Source organism: Ailuropoda melanoleuca, chromosome 17 (genome assembly GCF_002007445.2).
Source record: "Ailuropoda melanoleuca isolate Jingjing chromosome 17, ASM200744v2, whole genome shotgun sequence".
NCBI classification, from domain to species: domain Eukaryota; kingdom Metazoa; phylum Chordata; class Mammalia; order Carnivora; family Ursidae; genus Ailuropoda; species Ailuropoda melanoleuca.
This window is the reverse complement of record NC_048234.1, coordinates 14,376,791-14,396,660: the sequence shown is the minus strand read 5'-3', so window position 1 is coordinate 14,396,660 and position 19,870 is coordinate 14,376,791. Positions and strand designations below refer to the sequence as shown.

Sequence of the window (19,870 nt, the reverse complement as noted above, 5' to 3'; positions counted from 1 at the left end):
AGAAAGCAGAATAATATTGCACATTTTTCATGTTGAATTTACAACAAACTCAAAGAAATATACGGCATTATCTCCAGTTAATGACATTGCAATTCTATTCCAGATCAATTGCTTAACCACTTGGGTGCAGCAGGGCGCTAAGGAGAGTTCACTTAGTGGGTTGTCAAAATATATGATCAAAGAGTCAAAATAAAATCTACATGGTTTCATCTTAATCTCAAACCAAGAGCATAAGGAAACCACATGGACGACCCCGAAGTCTTTGAAACAATCTGGACAGATAACAGCAGACAACAAATAGAATAGAAAATGCTGAGAACTTGCAAATTTTACTTATGAGTCAGGATGGTCATACGTAATAAAATTCATACTTTTTAATGACCTATGTGAAATCCAAGAAATGAGTATCCTGAAAATAAAACGGTCAAATTGTCTTTACCAAGCTCTCCCATAAAACATTAGCACGTGCGTACATGGTCTCCCAAAGAGCACGCCCTGCAGTGTCCCTCATTCTGTGCAGTTTCGGCACGTGCCAGGACTCGGGAGCCGTGCCTCCTGAATGAGGGGCATGCACAGCCGCTGGGATGGCCCTCGAAGGAAGCCCCACTCTCCTCACATCCCGGGGCCAACACGGCACGAGACAAGGGGCTGTGTGTCCACACCTGAGGCGGTGGCAAGACCTCCGTGGCCCCATCTCGGACATTCTATGGCATCAAGGTACATCTCGAGAGATTTTGCAGGGAACTTTATTTAGGAATATTCATGACATAAGAGTATACATATGACCTTCAGTGTCTGTTAAATTTATCACTACCTACTCTTTCAATAATTCCATGGCATTTGCTCATTCTTCACATAGATTTATATGAGAGAGAGTGCGGTGGGCACTCTCTCCGGGTCCCTGGCTCAGCCGGCTGCCTGTGTCGAGTGTCAAGCCTCGCCTCACTGCAGACATGTCGGCCTGACAATTTAATACCAGAGCCATGTAGCTCACAGCAAACAGTGTGCCTGACACACTAAGCTTTTCCTGACATACAGAAAAATGGTAGATGGCATTTTAAAGTCTGAAGAGATAATCATTTACTTTTTTCAACCATAGTTACTTTATCAATACCTGCCCTTGAGATGAGGGAGTGGTGGAGGAGGACAGGCCCTCTGTCGCTCAGCCTGCCCCCGAGCAGACCACAGCGGGCAGGGCAGAAGCACAGGGGTCCGGGACCTCACAGCCCACACAACCCCATGGGGAAAGGGCGCAATCTCCCCCGGACCTGGGTCCCTTTAAACTCAGCAAATCCTTCTCCCGCGAGAGGAACTTTCCACTTACCCTTACAACATGCGTTGCCCCTGAAAAATAAAATGTTTACCTCACAATCGTAATCTGAAAAGTGGTATCATACGTGCAGACCCATATCACATAGTGCATGACACTTGGAGGAGACTGCGGTTTAAACATAAAATTCTTGGTGCCCTTGGACTGACACAAGGGAGCGATGCTCAGGTTAGCCAGCTAACGGTCACAGTGGTCACAGTCCGGCTCAGGGTGCTGTGGGACCGCGGGGGGGCTTGTGCACTTACTGACCCCACCTTACAAACCACAGATGGATTGCAGAAAACAGGGAGAAAAATGTCTGATTATCTGTGGTGGTACAGACACTGATGAAAACATGTTAAAAATACATGATGGCAATAAACCCATCCAACGAGAAATCTGGTCACCGAGGTTACATGTTAATCGTGATCTAGGGCCTTAAACATCAACAGAAAGACTACAAGTCACTGAGAAAATTTAAATGGACACATAGATCCATTCGAGACACCAAGATTCAAAAACGATGCCACGCTGGATGTCTACTGAAGCATACATTTGGTAAGACACTAATAAAGTGAAATCCTGACACTGTGCAAACACAAAATCGCGTTTTCTGACTGTTAGCATGTCACACAGTCCTGTGCTCGATTTTCTGCTGAAGGGCTATGAAAGCTGCACTCGACAAGTCCGAGGACACGGAGCGCTGTCCGCCACTCCACAGGAGCGCTCTAGGACAGATGACAGAGAAGACAGGCAGTACACGTGACAGCTAATTAAACCTGACAGTATGGCATAAACATGGTACAGGAAATTTTAAAATTAGAAAAATATAATCTCAAGTCAGAAAAATAACATGATGTGCCATTAATCAGAAGTCTCAAAACTATTTTCTATCAAACTGAAGGGAAAAATGAGACTTTCCCACGTTCTTCTCTTAGTGCATTTACAGGTATGCATTTTCGCCTTTTCTCTCAACGCTTAGGAAGGGGGAAATGCACTCCGTTTCAGGTGCCTGGTCAGACAGAAAGCGGCCACCCGTACCTTCGTCAGGACGTGGAAGATGTAGGGGTACATCAGCCCCTTCTTGTGCCGGTGCTCCGCCACTCTCAGTACCTCAGGCGCCACTGGGGGCAAGGGCGGTGTGGTGATGTCCATGTGGTTGCGGGTGGGCATGGACAGGAGGCACGGGATCGGCTGCACGGTGCCCATCTGGCTCCCCTTTCCTTCAGCGAGCTGGCTGCCTGAGGAAGCAGTGGACGAGCCTTCCGTCTGCAGAGCCACAAGTGAGAGGGGAGAATGGGTCAGGTCATGTTTCCACTCCTTTCACTGTGTGTCCCATGCAGAGAACCCCCTCCCCAAAGAGAGGGAGCGGGAGTGGCCCCCTGAGCCTACGTGGGGATGGGTGACCCCACCACAACTACTCCCATGGGCCCCTGAAGCTGGGAGTGGCATTCTGTGTTTGCTGACCCCCAGGAGTCACCGTGTCCCCCCTGCTTGCTGGGTGGAAATGGGAGGGGATGCTCAGAGAGGCTGTGTCACTGCCCAGGAACTCACAGCACAGGGGCTCAACGCCTACTCCTCACCACCACAGCTGGCGTTTAGAGAATAAACAGAGACCCAAACTCAGACATGCTCTCTGGTTATCCTAAAGTCCCAAATTAAGTATACACAGGGAACTGCTTACCAAAAATTAAAGCAAAAAACAAGCTAATTCCATTAAAACTGATGAGTCAGATCTATATATAATGAGATAGATATGTGTACATAAGATAGCATTAAGTGAAAAATACCCATCCTGTAACAACCAACTGCCAAAACATAGAATGTGTAAGAGCTGCAGAGGAGGAGTGGCCCCCACATGAGGCTCAGGGAAGGCAGGCTGCAGGAAGCAGGCTGGGGAGACGGAAGGCAGAGACACACCCTTCACTTTCTCTTTATGAATTTTAGCGAAGTCCAAAGTGTTTACTGAGATCAATTATTTGCATAATAAAGTTTTATTCCTTCTCATGATAAACGCTGGAAATAATAACTGCTTATTGCTTGATTTCGTGCCAATCTAAGGAATATATATTTCTCTGAAACAAAACATATTCTTTACAGTACTTAAGTGCTTAATTTTATTCTTTAAAACACAAGGTACCAAAACTGGTCTTAAAAAAACCTCAAGGATAATCCACAAGTGTTTTCTATACTCTCCATTCATGGAATGTAGACACAAGCAGCTGAAAATTTTGGAAGGTGCTTTGCAAGTAACAGGCATCCACAAAGCATTCCTGTTGCTTATTAACAGGATAAACCTTCAACAGCGAGAGTATTCCAGAGTCTTAAACAAATTTCCGACATGGTGTCACCTTGTGTACAAACAAGCCCTCTTCCAGCTAGAGATACAGTGCACCCTAAGGGACTACATGTGGGGACAGGCATGGCTCTGCAGTTGAAAGGTATTGCTAGAGATCACCAGTAATAGGCAGAGGCAGATAAAAGGAAGAATGGGATGTACTTTATTTTCATTTTTAATGTATATGCTTGAAGTGATTCCTCATTCAATCCCCACAAAACCCTGCAGGAGATGAGGGCTCTGCAAGGCTCTAAGTCTTGACAAGAGTGTGTGCCAGCAGACGGGAGGCTCTCCCGTAGGCCCCACCCAGCCTGTCACTTTCTCCTCCCCCATGCATCCGGGACCCCCTTCCCCATGTCTGGGACCCCCTCCCCTGCACTAATGTCTGTGACCCACCCCCTGCCAATATATGACCCCCCCTTCACCTCCCACCCTCAAAGTGTGTGACAAACCTTGCCTTCCCACGCTCCCTGCCAGTGTCTGTTACTCATGATGTGCTTTAAAAAAACAGCACTTCGCTATAAACAAATCCCTAAGATGACATGCTCAAAGAGTCAAGATCTGAAGGAATGAAAGCCGACTGCTACCTTTGTTTGGTCTCCTGGGTCTCCCCGTGCTTGCGGCTCTGAGTGGCTTCCCGTCTTCTCCCAGCCAATTTTGCTCCCACTAATATGGCTGAACATAAACAAAAGGAAGACGGTTAGTGATGAGCGTCTGCTTCCCACCACACTAGCCATGACAGGATGGCCTGCACCGAGCCCACAGACTCAGCTTTACGGACCTCGCCTCCCCCAACAAACCCCCTCCAGAAAGAGCCCCGTGCTGGGAACACTTTCTGCCTGCTCAGTCGGGCAGTGACACCACTCTTTAGAAGAGAAAACATGGAGCACCTAACCCAGCACAGAGCCCAAAGAGGACCGGGGATGCCCACAGAGGGGACCAGTGCAGCCTTGCGTTGGAGGCGGCTCAGTCGTCATGGAGCAAACAGGATAAAACAATCCCAATGAACTGATAGCTATCAGGCAGGGGAGGACTAAATGTTATGTGGATCAAGTGTTACTCATAATTCATACAGACATGTAAGCTATGAGGTGCCGAGAGACCACACACGGTAGGGCACCCGGCCTATTCTCGGAGAGGCCGCAGGAGCGCAGTCGAGGGTGACTCATCAGGCAAGGCAGAGGTGAGTTCAGAAGACAGACGGACAGCACAATCTTATTTGGGGAATGGCTTCAATTGACAAAGCAGTAACAAGCAGGGTGTGGAAAGGAATGGGGAAGAGCGCGGAGGGGCTCACAGGCCAGAACGAGATGTGTCAATCAGCAGCTTGAAAACACTATAGGTTGTGACCCATTAGCAGCTCAGGAAAACAATTCAGTGGGCTTAACCAGTATTTTTTAAAGATTTTTATTTATTTATTTGGGGCGGGGGGAGCAGGGGAAGAGAGAGCATGAGCAGGCGGAGGGGCAGAGGGACAAGCAGACTCCCCGTTGAGCCATGAAACCAACGTGGGATTCGATCTCAGGACCCCAGGATCATGACCTGAGCCAAAGACAGATGCTTACCCAACTGAGCCACCCAGGCGCCCCAACCAGCATTTTTTAAGGCATTTTAAAATGGGACAGAATGCAGTAAATGTGGGACACAGGGCATTATCTCATTTTTTTTTTTCACTTGTTACCATAAACCACAACACAAAAGGAAGTTTACTGTGGTCCCAGGGCAAAGCGCTATCCTGGAGGGAGCTGGAACATGGAGACGCCTGAGGCACAGCCCCACAAATGGGAGCCTTCCGTCATCCCGCCCCACACCAAAACCAGCTTCTAAAACCAGTGCTGGCCATAAGGCCTGCCAGGGAAGAGCACTGTCACTGGACTTGCCTTTCTAACTGACCCACGGGACAGATGAAGATTCATTAAGACGCACTAATTCTCCAGGGACGCCTGGGCAGCTCAGTCAGTTAAGCATCCGACTTTTGATTTTGGCTCAAGTCATGACCTCAGGGTCCTGGGATCAGGCCCTGCATCGGCTCTGCGGTCAGCAGGGGGTCAGCAGGGCGTCTGCTTGTCCCTCTGCCCCTCCCTGCCGCTCACGGGTGCGTTCTTCGTCTCTCTCTCTCTCAAGCAAATAAATAAATCTTAAAAAAAAAAAAAAAAAAAGACCCGCTAGTTTTCCTCTCTTCCAACTGATTTCATTTCAGTTGTTACCAAAACAAAACAAACCAAAATAAAACAGAAAAATGCAAACAGGAGAGACGAGGAGCAGGCTGCCCGTCGCAAACCAAGAGTCATGCCCCATGTTGCTCCTCTCAGAGCCTGCTGGGCTCCTCAATCCCAGCCATGGGACGGGGCACCCACACAGGTGCCCAGAGTCCAGGTTCCTGGTCATCAGCGAGGACACAGAGAGCACTGCTCTGTCCAAGTCTGCTCCTCTGTGCCCTCTCAGCCCACAGCTCTGCAAAACCAGAAGGAGCCCTAGTGATGAGAAGGGGTCCAAGAGCCTAACGATCATTCTGTTTAAACTCAAGGCAAAGGCAGGGCTCGGGGCGCAAGCCGGCAAGCCTGACACCGGAGCGGGAGACAGAGGGGAGGTTCCCACCACACACGAGTACAGCGTGTGCATTCCAAGCCCTGGGAAGGAAAGGTTGGCAGCACTGAAGTGGTCGAGAACGTGGCACAAACAGATGCTTACGTACTTTTTCACTAAAAAGTCAGTGACCTTTATTTAGTGAAACTTTGGAACAAATTACTTAAATGCTTACAAGTTTTATAAAGAGATAAAACATCTATTAATTATAATTTTAAACAATTAGGTATAACATACCTGTAAAAAAAATGCTCAAGTTACAAGTGAACAGCTCAATGGATGTCCACAATCTGAGCACGCGTGTGAGCAGCCGAACTGAGACGGGGCTGATGTGCCAGGAGGCCCCTCCTTGCCCCGCTCCAGACTTCCTCCCCGAGGACAACAGCTGCTACACTTCTAACACCAAACATGGCCTTTCCTGGGCTTTGAGCGCCACGGAAATGGAACTGTGCAACTGTGCACCTCCTGTGCTCAGTGGTTTGGGCTCAACCATCTTCCTGCCCGCCCTGCTGGTTCAGCCTCACTGTGGACACGTTCCAGGGACAGCATGCCGCCGTCAGGTCTACAGCCCAGCCCGCAGGAGACCCCAGGAGCTCCCGCCCTTGATGCGCTGGGTCTCCTGTGGAGCCCACCTCAGCCTTTCTCAGGATGTGGTGACCCCCATGTGGTCTGGTCTGCATTTCCCTGATGACGATGGAGATGAGACCTCTCCACGTGTGACATCTTCTCTTGAAGAGAGATTTGCCTATAAAAATAATCCGCATGCTTTCTCCATTGCAGAAAATGTGCAAAATGTTCTTCTCACAGACTTCTAGGAAGCCCCATGTTCTGGATACAAGTCCTTGGTGAGGCAGAGGGACCTCGCACTCCTGTGGACTTCCAGCCCCTCTTCATGACGGACAGGTTCTTGTGTGTGACACCTCGATCTGCAGGCCTTAGCAGCGTCATCTTAGTGCAGGCTTCCCTACCCACCCTGTCTCTGCAGTTCTCACAGCCGTGTCCCTTGTGTCATGTGTCATACTGGCACTGAATTACTGTCCATCTTCATCACTCAATTATACATTCCATGAAAATAAGCACTCACAGCCACCGCCGAGCAGGAGCCCAGTGGCTAAAGGAATGAATCACATAACTGCAGCCTGAAGGTATATGGTGAGGACGGCATAAACCTGACTTCCCCTCCATGCAACACAAAGCTCAACAAGGGGACTCGTTACCCATGCAGCCCTGTAAGCACACGAACCTCACGATGGGCCCCATACCAGCGAGCGCCTGGGCAGAGCGGCGGGCGGGGAGAACGTGCCCACCAAAGATCGCACAGGACCTACATTATGAACACTGGTTTTGTTGTGTATGGATCGTTACCAAGCTAATAGTAATGTCATAATCTAGATGACCTCACTGCCTCCTAATAATCATACTACAAAACCTGAAATTCTGCCTGAAAAGCATCTTGACAACACACAGTTTCTCTAAGGTCCCAAACATTTCACTAAGATGATCAAGTCACTTTACAACTTGAAACAAGCCACTGGCATTGGACAGATGGCTTGCTTTGAAGAACATGCAATTGGGTTTCACTCCCCACAACTGCTCAGAATGGCACCGCTCTGGAGAGACCTGCTGGGATGCACACAGGCCACAGGAAGCCTGCATGCTCATGCCAAGTCCTGCTGACAAGAGTCAGGCTTAGGGAGAAGAGACCCACGTATGGCAGAGGGGCTGCACGGAACTACAGCAGGTCGTCAACATACCTAGAACGGTGGCAAGGACAAAGGCCAGCACCACACCACCAGGCTCTGTGGGCTTCCCTTTGTGGCAGGACACTTGGGGCTACTGTGCACCAAAGCTGGTGGGAGACAGCAAAGTGCCCTTCCCCCTGCATTCCCTCCTACAAGCAGGTCTAGTCGACAGGGTGGGGGTGCTGGGGTGCGTGTGCACCATGGGTGAGGTGCCCCCACTGCACCGTCACAGGCTGCCCTGATGGGGCACTGACCACGAGCTGACTTGTCAACGGCAAAGAAAGAGTAAAGGCAAATGAAACCAGACGGGAAGCAACAAAACAGGAGAGAAAGGTAGATCAAATGCCCAGTAGAAACATCCAGTGTGCATGGGAAGTCACAGATGTGGTCACCAAGTGCAACTGGCCTGTGACAAGGTGCGTAGTACATTTTCATGTCTGTGTGCTCCCCAGCTCGGGGTGGAAGGAGCCTGGACGCGCACCTGTCCCTGCCCCAGACCTGCAGAGCTCTGAGGAGTCCTGAGGCCAGAGCCCCCACCACAGAGCACAGAAGGCGGAGCTCCGGGACCGGGGAGCTGGGAGTCGTACCCACGACACTGCTGCAGGCACAGTCTCCTCATGCTCCTATTTAAGCTAATGTCCTACGTTCAGGTTTTCTCACAGGAAGCTGGGAATAGAGGAAGTGGTGATTCAATTCCTACGCAGCAGTGAGGGGGCGGGCGTCCACGTGCGCCTCTCACGCATGTGCCAGGACTCTTCACACCTCTCGGCCCATGAGGGAGGGCTCAGACACCCAACAGAGGCAGACGAGCTCCACACAAAATGCCCAGCCGGGTCTTCGCACGGCCAGGACACACGCAGACCCCCTCCTGCGATGGCACAGAGGTTTATTAAATTTTACCGACACAGGAAGGTACCTCAGAATGGTTTTTATGAGGAGACAGAAGGTACGCTGCCCTGTGAAGCAGCTGCTTGTCCGGCACAACACAGCGCACAAGGCTCTGGAAGGAAGAGCCTGCAGCCATATTCAGCCTGTCCGGGGCCGGGAGCCGTAGGGCAGGCGAAGACGTGGTTCTCGCTGTCTTGGGGAGAGGAGCCTCAGAGGACACAGGGTAGAAGACGAACAGCCAACGGCACTACCACTTCGTGGCAGAAAGTGCACTGGAAGCACATCCCAGGGGCCACTGGATTCTCTGGCGTCTCACTGACACGGACCCGGTGCTCTGACACCACAGGGACACTGTCTACTGCTTACTGAGCTTATGCATTGGCTGCTGTAGTTCACAAACAACCCAGACTCTTCGCATCCACGCCCCGCCCAGAGGGCTCCAGGCCACACAACCAGGCATGACCTGCCATGGGAGGCTGGGTCTTGAGTCCCCACACTGGTGCACAGGGCCCCAGGCACCGACAGGGACCTTCCACAGCCCAGATCCGGTCCCACGGGGTCCACAGCAGGCTGGCAAAGCTCACCCAACAGATGCTGCTTTGACCTGGTGCCGCACCCTTGTGCACAGGAACACGAAACAGCAATTCACACCACGACCCCACAAAGCACACAGAAATTACGTTCATGTTCACGCCCGACAGAAGAATCTATGAAAACAGGGTAAGATTAACACTCCACAGGGATTCAACTGTACTTCCAAATTCAACCAAATAGGATTAGAAGATGTGACAAAGGCCAGGAAGGAAGGAAAACAAGTGCATTAGTTTTCGTAAAGATTTGCACCAAGAACAGAGCTAAAGTACATGCTAATGATACTCTAAGGAAGCAGGAGAGAAAGTACACAAATGGAAAGCAGTACACTTCTTCCGTCACTTGAGAATGATGGTCAGGGGTCTGGCATAACCGCTGTAGGCACCGGCCTCCGTCCTCCCACAGACGCAGGGCCACAGCGAAAGAAAGCTGCGAGTCCACAGCCAGAAGTGGCGGCAAAGCCAGGACAGCCTCAGCGGTGGCCATGCCTGGTGGACATGCCCGACACCACAGCCTGCACAGCAGCCTCTGCAGCCCTGGGACTCAGAGCGGCAGAGTCATCAGGGACCCGTGAGAGCAACAGCCCCGGACTCCCAGTGCAGCTCTGGGGCCAAGATGCCACTAAGGCATTAAAGTGCGGCCAGGCGGGGTGGGGGTGGTTGGGGCAGGCCTCCGGGCACTCCTGGCATCTCACACACGCGAGCGTGCGGTGCATGTGCCACCATGCGAAACTCAGCGGCAGCCAGGAGGCACAGTCCCGCCTAAGGACTCTGGAGACAGCTCTCCCCGCCGTCCGGCAGCCAGGAGGCACAGTCCCGCCTAAGGACTCTGGAGACAGCTCTCCCCGCCGTCCGTGTTCAGGGCACAGAGCACATCGCACGCTCACCTCGGGGCAGGGAGCTGCGCCCCGGGGAACATGCCAGGAAAGCCAAAATCTTGCATCTACTGAACTTTATCTTTAAAAATATATATTTGCCAACTTTATGTTTCATAAAAATGTACTTTGTTACGTTTTAACATTCTTTTTTTTTTTTTTAAGTGAGGGTGAACATCCTTCTATGCTTCCTGACCATCTGTGTTTCTTCTGTGAACTGCATGTTTACGTTCTTTGCTACTTAAAATACTTGACTTTTCCATTTGTAGGATGCTTTGGGGGAGGGGAGAGGTCAATTCACTTTCATTCAGTAGTGGTCCTGCCACCTACCAGCAACATCCTTTAAAAACGTGCCACCAACACAGGCCACCCCAGCCTGACCCCACGCCTGGTCTGTGCTGCCTGCCCCCGCACTCACGGTGCATGGCAAGTGCTCAGGTGGCACCTGGCTCAGTGCACTTCCTTCCCTCAAGACCATCCTGAAAGCAGATGCAGGTCCAGAGCTCCCGATTCAAATCCAAACCAAAGGTAAAGCAGGTCACGACTTCTGCTCCAAATGAGTTTTTGAGCCAGCAGGGTGACACTCTGTCCTGCGCATGGCAAGTGCACACCCACGGCACACTCGGCAGGCCGGAGTCCTCACCCGGGAAACCCGGGAACACGGGGCTGGCCCCAGGTCCTACTCTGCCTGGCATACGGCTCCAAAGCCTCTCCCTTCCCTCCCTCCTCTGTTTTAACACGTCTGTTGATCATGATAAATGGGGATTCGAGAACACTAAAGTGTTGATAGGCCCACAAGGCTACCCAATGTCTGGATGAGAGGCTGGGGGTGCTCGGCTCTCTTCACTACATTTCACGTCACCCCACATGCGAGCCCACCTTCCAGCAGCAACTCCAGAGAGCCCCATGAAAATGCCAAGACGGGGCACAGCCAGACAGGCGACAAGGCCTGAGCCTTTCGGAACAGGGCAGAGCTGAGGACACACAAGAGAAGCAAGGGGCCCTCAGCAATTACCACCTCCACAGGGCAGCTGGCCAACCTAGGTGGGGGAGCCCCGCGGGCAGCTCAGGGCCTGGGCACACAGCATACCCCCTTGGCTTTCACCTTGCTCCCAGGTGTCTGGGAAAAGCATCTCTCACTAGACCAAACATGTGCCAAACATCTTCATCATGCTGGCCCAAGGGCGATTTATTTTTTTTTAAGATTTTATTTATTAATTAGACAGAGACAGCCAGCGAGACAGGGAACACAAGCAGGGGGAGTGGGAGAGGAAGAAGCAGGCTCCCATCAGAGGAGCCTGATGTGGGACTCGATCCCAGAACACTGGGATCACGCCCTGAGCTGAAGGCAGACGCTTAAGGACTGCGCCACCCAGGCACCCCCCCAAGGGCGATTTTTAACCGAGAACACTCAGTGCTTTTGAATTCCAGAGGGAAGAGCTTCTGAGACATAACCTGCTGTTCTCGTTTGCACACACACGAGCCCGGGCCCCAGCCCAGAGTCACACTCAGTAGATCTTCACTATACTCCCTTTCCAGAAGGTTAACTCAGAAGTGTAAATACAAAGGTACAACTTGTTATTCACCTCGGGATTTTAGAACTGCAAGACCGTGATAAACATTTATACAAAGTTATGCTCCGCTGCTCCACGGAGCACACAGTCCGTGCATGGCAGGAAAGCCCTCCATAACTGCCACCCGAGGTCAGCAGACACTTGGCGCCCACTCCACAGATGAGGAGAGGGAACATCTGGCCTCAGGCTTCATGCCCAGTGAGAATTTGCAGAAGACGAGAAACCATCTCCATCGATGGAGCGCCAAGGGACCCTGGCCATCCAGCCACCAGCCGGAGAGCAATGAGGAAGAGACGCAGCAGTATGGGAGGCCCTTGCTTTCCCCCATTTCTTTCCTGTTTGTGAATCAGGTTTCTTAAAACATAACGGTATTTGAGAGGAGGAGGAAAACAGTGCATTTAAGTCTTTCTTGTTCAGATTCTAACAAATCATGTATTTGAAAATTCATTTACTCAGGGACACACATTTAAAATACTCCTCTCCAGCAAAAGTTCCAACCCGGATTGCAGCTTTCTCTGGCTCTGGTCAGGTGAACGGCCCGATTTCAGGAACAGTCTACAAGCTGCTGAGTTGCTAGACTCAATTCAGGAGAGACGGAAATTCAGAGTTGCCCTCGATCCAGAAGCCAAGACTGAAAGCCACCAGCGTCTACCTTAAAATGCTTTCCAGGGGTGGGACTGGAGTCTCACAGCCCAGGGAGAGTAAGGGTCAGCAGCACTTGACCAGATAACTTCACCACCTCTAAGGGTCACACAAACCAATTTTCCCAAAACTCTACCCCAGCAGAGGAGCGGCCCAAGGCCGCGGCTGGAACAGTGAGGATTTTCAGCCTGGGAAGCCCTGAGGAGGCATCTAACCTCCACTCCTCCATCTCCAAGAAGCCCTAGTCTGTGCACAGCGACGTCACCTTCCTACAACAAATGACACCTCTGCACATAACTCTTGGCCTTGGGAGGATAGAAGGTGGCTTCCCAGAAGACCGAGCCACCTGACAGGCCTCGTGCAGCCAATACGAATGAGGGAAGCACCAGCTACACCTCGCCCCACTCACTTTGCAGCTGCTCCGCCGCCTTCATCGTTGTCGGAAGACGACGATGTCGAAGACCCTGGAAAGTACGCTGAATCCACGTGGTTGGGGCTGCCGCCCGGAGCTGGGTGGATCGGGGACGACCGTTCATACAGTGGGGTATGCTTTCCTTCGTGAGGAATGTTGCTGTAGGTGCTGTGCTCTGTCAGACTCTTTCCACTCGTTTCCAAAGTGAGGGCCGGCTCAGCGAGGCTGTACGGGTGTGGACCCTGCCCCGCAGCACCTGGGCTGGGCACCTGTGGGGCCTGGAACAGAGGGCAGAGGTCATGCATGCACTGGCGGCCTGCAGGGCCTGGCTCCCATTAACACTGCCTGGTCTTGGCTACGTTTTAACTTAAGAACACCAGCACTTGCTTCACATATCAGCTCAACAGCTGAAGAAATTATTTCAGCTTCCGCTAAAATCGGATACGTGTGTAGCTTGTCAAGGCCAGCGCCCCCGAGGCGGGCAGACCAGCTGCAGGAGGGAGTGGACGGTCTTACCACAGGTTTTGCTTGCAGAGGGGTCTGTGGAATGTTGAGCATCTGGGGGGGGACATACGGTGGCATGATCCCAGGCATTCCAAACGGATTTGGTCTGGCTGTTTCGTCGACAAGGAAAGAAAGCGGTACACCGGTTAGCAGAGGACATGCCCCAGGACACCACAGTGGCTAGCACATGCCCCCACCTGCCCTGTCCCCCCACTCAGGTTACAATACACCACCGATCCCCACCTTCAGAAATTCATGTTTCACATGAAAAAATATTTCATTTTATGGTGATCAACTTTATAGACTGGAGCTAAGATTTTAACTTATAGGCATCTGGGCCACCCTCTCTCTACCCCTGCCAGCCTCTCAAAGCCCCAAGACTGCAGGCGCTGAAGGGACAAAGCAGGAACAGACAATTCCCCTCACATAAGTGAGGCCATGGAATCTTCCTATTGAGACTAAAATTCCTCCTATTGAGACTAAAATTCAGCTATTAAATAGAAACAGTGAAGTGTGGAAGTTGCTGCTGGTACCTTTCGGTTTTCCACTGCTAAGCAAAACCATAATGGGGTTGCATGTACCAATGTGTGTTACGGGGCCAGCAACCTGGAATTCTGTGCTCTTAGAACGTAACTCTAGAAACCTGCTCTGACGCACACTGCACTGGCTCCGCTGCCCCCGTGCGGAGGGGAGGCTGGAACAGAAGTGTGTGGTGGAGAAGCAGCTGTGGACACACGTCAGGACCAGGCTAAGTGCTAAGACGGCATGAAGAGCCATCAGCTCAGCCCAAGGACCCATAAACCTGCATGCCCAAGACCTTGGTGCCATCACCTGGCACGACATGTGGTGACCGACACGTGGTAATGTGGACTGTAGCCTCAACATCAGAACACTTCCAAATACCACGAACTAATTACTAATGCAATAAAAATGGGAAGGAGATCCTTTGCGGCTTTGCTCCCCCACTGAACAGTCAGGTATGGGGTGCCTGTGAGGTGAGGCCCTAAGGCCAGGCCTGGGCACCTGAGCCCCAGTGTTCCCAGGACCCAGATGGTGGGAACAGAGAGCAGACACGGGGGCCACTGAGCTACACAATCTCCTTAGGCTTCTTTCAGAAACTGAACAAAAGCAAGTCTAGAGACCCCTGAACGCCAACATCCTTTACCAAGAAGGGTGTTCCTCCGACTTCAGAATCTGGGCGACACGAGGCCAAACAAGGAGCCCACAAACCACCACCTCTCACCCCACCAACTTGCTAAGATAAACACATTTAAATAAAAATAATAATAAAGCACCCCAAAACCCAAACCTCACCTCTCATTCTCTGAAAGAAAATTCCCACTCATATGTAACCTGAGCTCCCAGAGCCACCTGGTGGAGCCAGGACGGAGGGGCTGTGGCTCACTTCTCCCCACCCAACGAGGACCCATGTGCCTGGAAGCCACAGCCAACTGCAAGAGCCCGTCTCCAAGTGCCTGGCACACGGCCTGCACTGAGAAGCAGCTGAGGACATGACTTCCACAACCATGGGGTTAGCAGCTGGGACTGATGACGCTGGCACATATGCACATGCATTTGCACGCTCACCCCACATACACATGCATGCTCACCACACACCTACAACATACACTCACACACATGCACACTGACCACACATACACTTGCATATAAACACACGTTCACTACGCTCACCACTCACCCCACACACACACACACTCACTCTACATACATGTGCATGCACCTGCATGTTCACAGGCATGCGTTCATGACACACACGCACACATTCCCCACACCTACAAACTCACCCCCACACGCACATGTTCACCACATGCATGCACTCACCCACATACACACATGCACATTTATCATACACGTATGTGCATGCACCCCAAATATACACGCACACACGTTCACGACACATACACATAAACACACCCCACATACATACACACATGTATGCACATGCAAACACATAGGGAAACACTCCTGATCAAATAGTTCTGACCTAGGAGATCGGAACCTCCGAGTCTGAGATGTAAGACACTGTAACCGGTTAAGCTCTTTCTCAGGAGATTCTGAATTGTGGCCAGAACACTACGAACTGCATTCAAGCTCTAACACGACAATTTAGGTCACTGTGAGAAGCGCAGTTTACAACCTCTTGTGGCTGACCCGCCCCACGTAACAGATTCTGAATAACCCCACAGAAAGTCAGCCGCTCCAATTCGCAGCATTCAAGGGAAGGGGATCCTTTTGTCTGTTTTTGGCCATTATGTGCTACAAACTTCCTGAAAAGCACAAACTTTCCTTAAAAACAAAAATAAACTTTAATTTAAAAGCAAAGATTTCCAAAGTAAGAACATTTCCTAAAATCACATTGTTAATCACTGACCTCAAGTAAACCTTTGAGAACCTACAAAGCTACTTATTAATCTATCAGAACCTAGTCCAGTAGGTGAATTAATCTGTCTACACTTCTGTGAAGGCCGGAGGATGGCCCAATGAGCCCGGCCTGTCTCTGGATGCCCCGTGCCTCCCTGTGTACCAGTTCTGGTTGTCAATACCCTCGAGCCACTGAGCAGAACACTGTCTGCTGTGTGACAAGGCCGTCTTTCTTGGGACTGACCCCGGTTCACGCGTGAAGATTAACACCGCCAGCTTGTCACTCTCCTCCTTTCGCAGACACTCTACTAAGAGAGAAAAGCTGTTGTCAGCAGATTATGAGACGGAGACAGACAAGTGGAAACTGTTTAATTACTGTATGAAAAATATTTTCACAATTAAAAAAATTTTCAAAGACTTCTTTGTGAATGATGAGAAAAGCACACGCATGGCAGCCTAACAGCTATGCTATGAGCGGTGCTGCGGGTGAGACGGCGCCCAGCACCCACTGTCCCAGTTACCCGCTGTGCCCCCGTGGAGCTGCTCAGCCTTTCCCTGAAGTAAGAGAAGACACATCTTTTTTTTTTTTTTGAAGATTTTTTATTTATTTATTTATTCGACAGAGATAGAGACAGCCAGCGAGAGAAGGAACACAAGCAAGGGGAGTGGGAGAGGAAGAAGCAGGCTCATAGCAGAGGAGCCTGATGTGGGGCTCGATCCCACAACGCCGGGATCACGCCCTGAGCCAAAGGCAGGCGCTTAACCGCTGTGCCACCCAGGCGCCCCAAGAGAAGACACGTCTTAACAAAGAATGGTGTTGACCAAGAAGTTCTGCTGAGAACCAGTCGGCCTACCCACACCCCGGCCCGCTGAGCACAGACTCATCTACCAACAGGCATGTCGCTGCAGAGACGTGAGGCCAACCAAAACAAACGAGCAAAAAAGTCACAAACTCTTAAAATTCTCTAATGCTGATAGATGCGTGATTTTCAAGTGTTGTACAAAAAAGATAGCTTTGATGATTCAGATTCAAAGAATAAGTCGATATGTTCCCTACCACCAACACTAATCTTCAACACCTACAAAAAAAGGTCAAATTTTCCAATGATGTTAACCGTATTGAAATGGATGTATTTACTCAGCACTGATATTCTACAGAAGTTAAGACACAAAGCCACATGGAGAATTTTGTGTAACTTGTTTCCATGGTCTTCCAGATGAGTAGCTTCCGGGAGGCAGGCCACGGGCCAGAGACCATGAGGGCAGAGGCAAGAAGAGAGGAAGTCGGCCAACTCTGAGGGGCTGAACCCAGTCGCTTTCCAGGAGCACCAGCTCCCAGGGGCTCCAAGTTGGGACATACAGTCAGGCCCCCCGAGAGGAGCCAGAGACCGCCATCTGGAGAGAAGAATCGGCAGGCCAAGCGCAGGGCTGAGAATCAAGCAAGTAGGCACCTGAACGAACCATGGATCCCGGGGAAGCACACTCAGGCCAGCAGGAGTAAGAACTGCGGGAACTACAGCAGTGCACCAGGACGCGGGCAGCCTTCCTGATCGTGGGGCTGCGGGCACAGAGCATCCCATGGTCAGGAGCCAGCCGGCTGCTCCCTCAACGCCTCGGCCACCACGAAGTCTAGGCAGCGCACGTGGACCTCACAGTCCAGCATCACTCAAGCCCACGTCGCGCCTAAGTCTTCAAGAGCAGCAGTCTCACAGTGACGGACGCATCCCGAGTCGTATCCAAATCCGCCCTGCTCCCCGCTCACTCACTCGGAGCTGGAACAGCGGTGTTCCACAGCAAAGGATGCCGTGCGCATGGGCTGGTGGAGATGGGGAGCAGGAAGGAGCGCCAATGCCTCACTTGGCTGCCCACATGGCTTCATGAGCCCAAGAGAACAAACCAGTCTCTGTCCACTGTGGACTTCAGAAATGCACAACCTGCAGGGACAATGCCTGCCAACCGAGGTGGCTGTGCCCTTCTGTCACCATGCCCTGAGGAACCGTGACAGAGCTGATGATGAGCTGGTCATCTCTCAAAGACACACCTTGTCGAATGGCTGCCAAGTTCCCCCAAAATGACTGTTGTTCAGGTTTTTTTTCTTTTTAAATGACCTTTCAAAAAGCCATGAGACCAGACAGACTGCATCACTTCATAGTACAAGGACTAAAATAAACTCACAAAAATCTGAATGAAAGGTCACGGGAACAGATGTCGAGGATGATGCTCGGGAATCGAAAGGGAGGGAGACGAGGCTGACTTTCTGCTCCACGTGAGAGTGCCAGCTTCTCTCCGGCAGACCTGACTCTGTCGGACCCTGGGGGCTAACATCTCTACCATGTGCACCAGCTTCAGATAAAAATGGGAACAGACGGACACACAGACATATCTCCAAAACCAGAAAAGGTAGAATAACACGTACAACACGCCTCTGATGAAAAGTGAGACCACCACCAATTGATTATTCCACACATACGAGGTAAGAAGACACAGAAATCCGTGCGAGGGGACAGATGTGACCTTCAGAAAAGCCTAATATATTTCTTTAAAGAAAGATGGGAAACAAACATCACCATTTGCTGACCCTGTTCCGAGGGTCACTCATGACACTGCCCCCTGCTGTACTGACAGTTACGTTAGTTTTTCCACAATAAAAAAGCTTAAGCAAAAACCATGGAAATGGTGGCTTTAGTGAGCAGAACTGTAACCCTGAACACCACAGCAACTTTAAATGCCAAATTTCAAGAACTTACTAGTAATGTACGACAGCAGCATAACGTGGAATATCTGGTGATGTTCATAAATACGTAAAGCTGTCACTGTAACAGCCAAACACTGGAAACACCCCAGACGTGAGCACAGGCACAGCCGGGACGACGCAGCACCTACACCGCGGGCCTGAGGAAACCACGAGAGGGCGAGGATGCGACAAGCCTCAGCCGTGCGCGGCCGAGTGGGAGCGGGCAGGTTGTCTGCAGCGCGTGCCCCCGTCCCGCTGCGCTCCCGCGGAGGTAGCACCGGACGGGGCAGGATGGAGCAGCACGGGCAGTGCTGGGTCCTCACTTGCACTCACTCCTTGGCACACACGAACCTGCCATCACCCTCTGCGTCCGCACGGTCCTGCCTGGGCGACCCTGCTTTCCTGGAGAAGGACTGCCTCATCAGCTGACGCAGCCTTGCAGAAGCTAACGTCCTTCTTCCCAGACTGTCTCTACTTCTGGGGTGACATCTGCTGACCATGCCCTGACAGGCTGGGAGGCACGCTGTGGGGAGGCAGAGCTATATTTCCGAAGAGACTGTTAACCCAAAAGGCCCAGCAACAGTCGATGGGACAGTCTGGTGACACGAGCTAAGTGGGCCATGTGGCCACAAGTGCTCCCCTTCGGTCACCAGAAAGGGACGCCTGCCAGCACAGCCACAACCCAGAATCAGGGCCCACCGACCAGCCCTCATCTCTCCTCGAGTTTACACCTGCGTCCTCCTGAGCCATGGCCCCAGGAGCTAGGTCCAGAATGCCAACAACAGGGTCCTACTCCTTCCAGGGGAGACAGCAGTCAGGTATGCTCTCCTATGACCGGGTCTGACAGAAGGGGACCAGTGTGGATGCAGGCATCCAGGGGCCCCTTCCTGTGGTCACTGTCGATCTGGTCCTGGCTTCCTGGGGGCGGCGGCTCCCATCCCCCACGCAACCCCATGTACAGGCCTGCTCCTGCAGGTGAAACCCTCTGAGCTCTCTCTCTGACTGCCCTGCCGAAGTCCCCACATGTGCCAGGAGCCTCCAGACCCCCACTTTTGACAGTGCAAGCCCAGTCAATGCCCTCCCGTTTCAAGCCCTTCCCTTTACGAAAGCTACGAGGTAGGCTGCCGCCCCCCCGCCATCCCACCCTGTTCAGTGCCTGTCGGGCCAGCAGCAGCTGCAGCGCTAGGAACTGTTTCTCCTCAGATTCCCTGCACCTCGCTGAGGACCGTGCAGCCACATGCACCTGGGAGCCACAGGAGCCACAGAAGGCCCCTCCTCACCTCTGATGACAAAC

At 51.7% G+C, this 19,870-nt stretch overlaps 1 protein-coding gene across 5 annotated transcripts in view; it reads right to left on the bottom strand.

Annotated features, from left to right (window-relative positions):
* Positions 1–19,870, bottom strand: part of FAM120A (family with sequence similarity 120A) — a 94,769-nt gene that overhangs the window by 34,183 nt on the left and 40,716 nt on the right. For 4 of the 5 annotated variants that reach the window (XM_034647055.1, XM_034647056.1, XM_034647058.1 and 1 more), the window contains exons 6-10: positions 16,025–16,150; positions 13,473–13,570; positions 12,954–13,234; positions 4,235–4,322; positions 2,351–2,578 (exon numbers count right to left, since the gene is read on the bottom strand). In XM_034647055.1, the coding sequence (XP_034502946.1) occupies positions 2,351–2,578; positions 4,235–4,322; positions 12,954–13,234; positions 13,473–13,570; positions 16,025–16,150 (821 nt within the window). The remainder of the gene's footprint in view (positions 1–2,350; positions 2,579–4,234; positions 4,323–12,953; positions 13,235–13,472; positions 13,571–16,024; positions 16,151–19,870) is intronic. The other variant, XM_034647057.1, reaches the window with a different exon arrangement.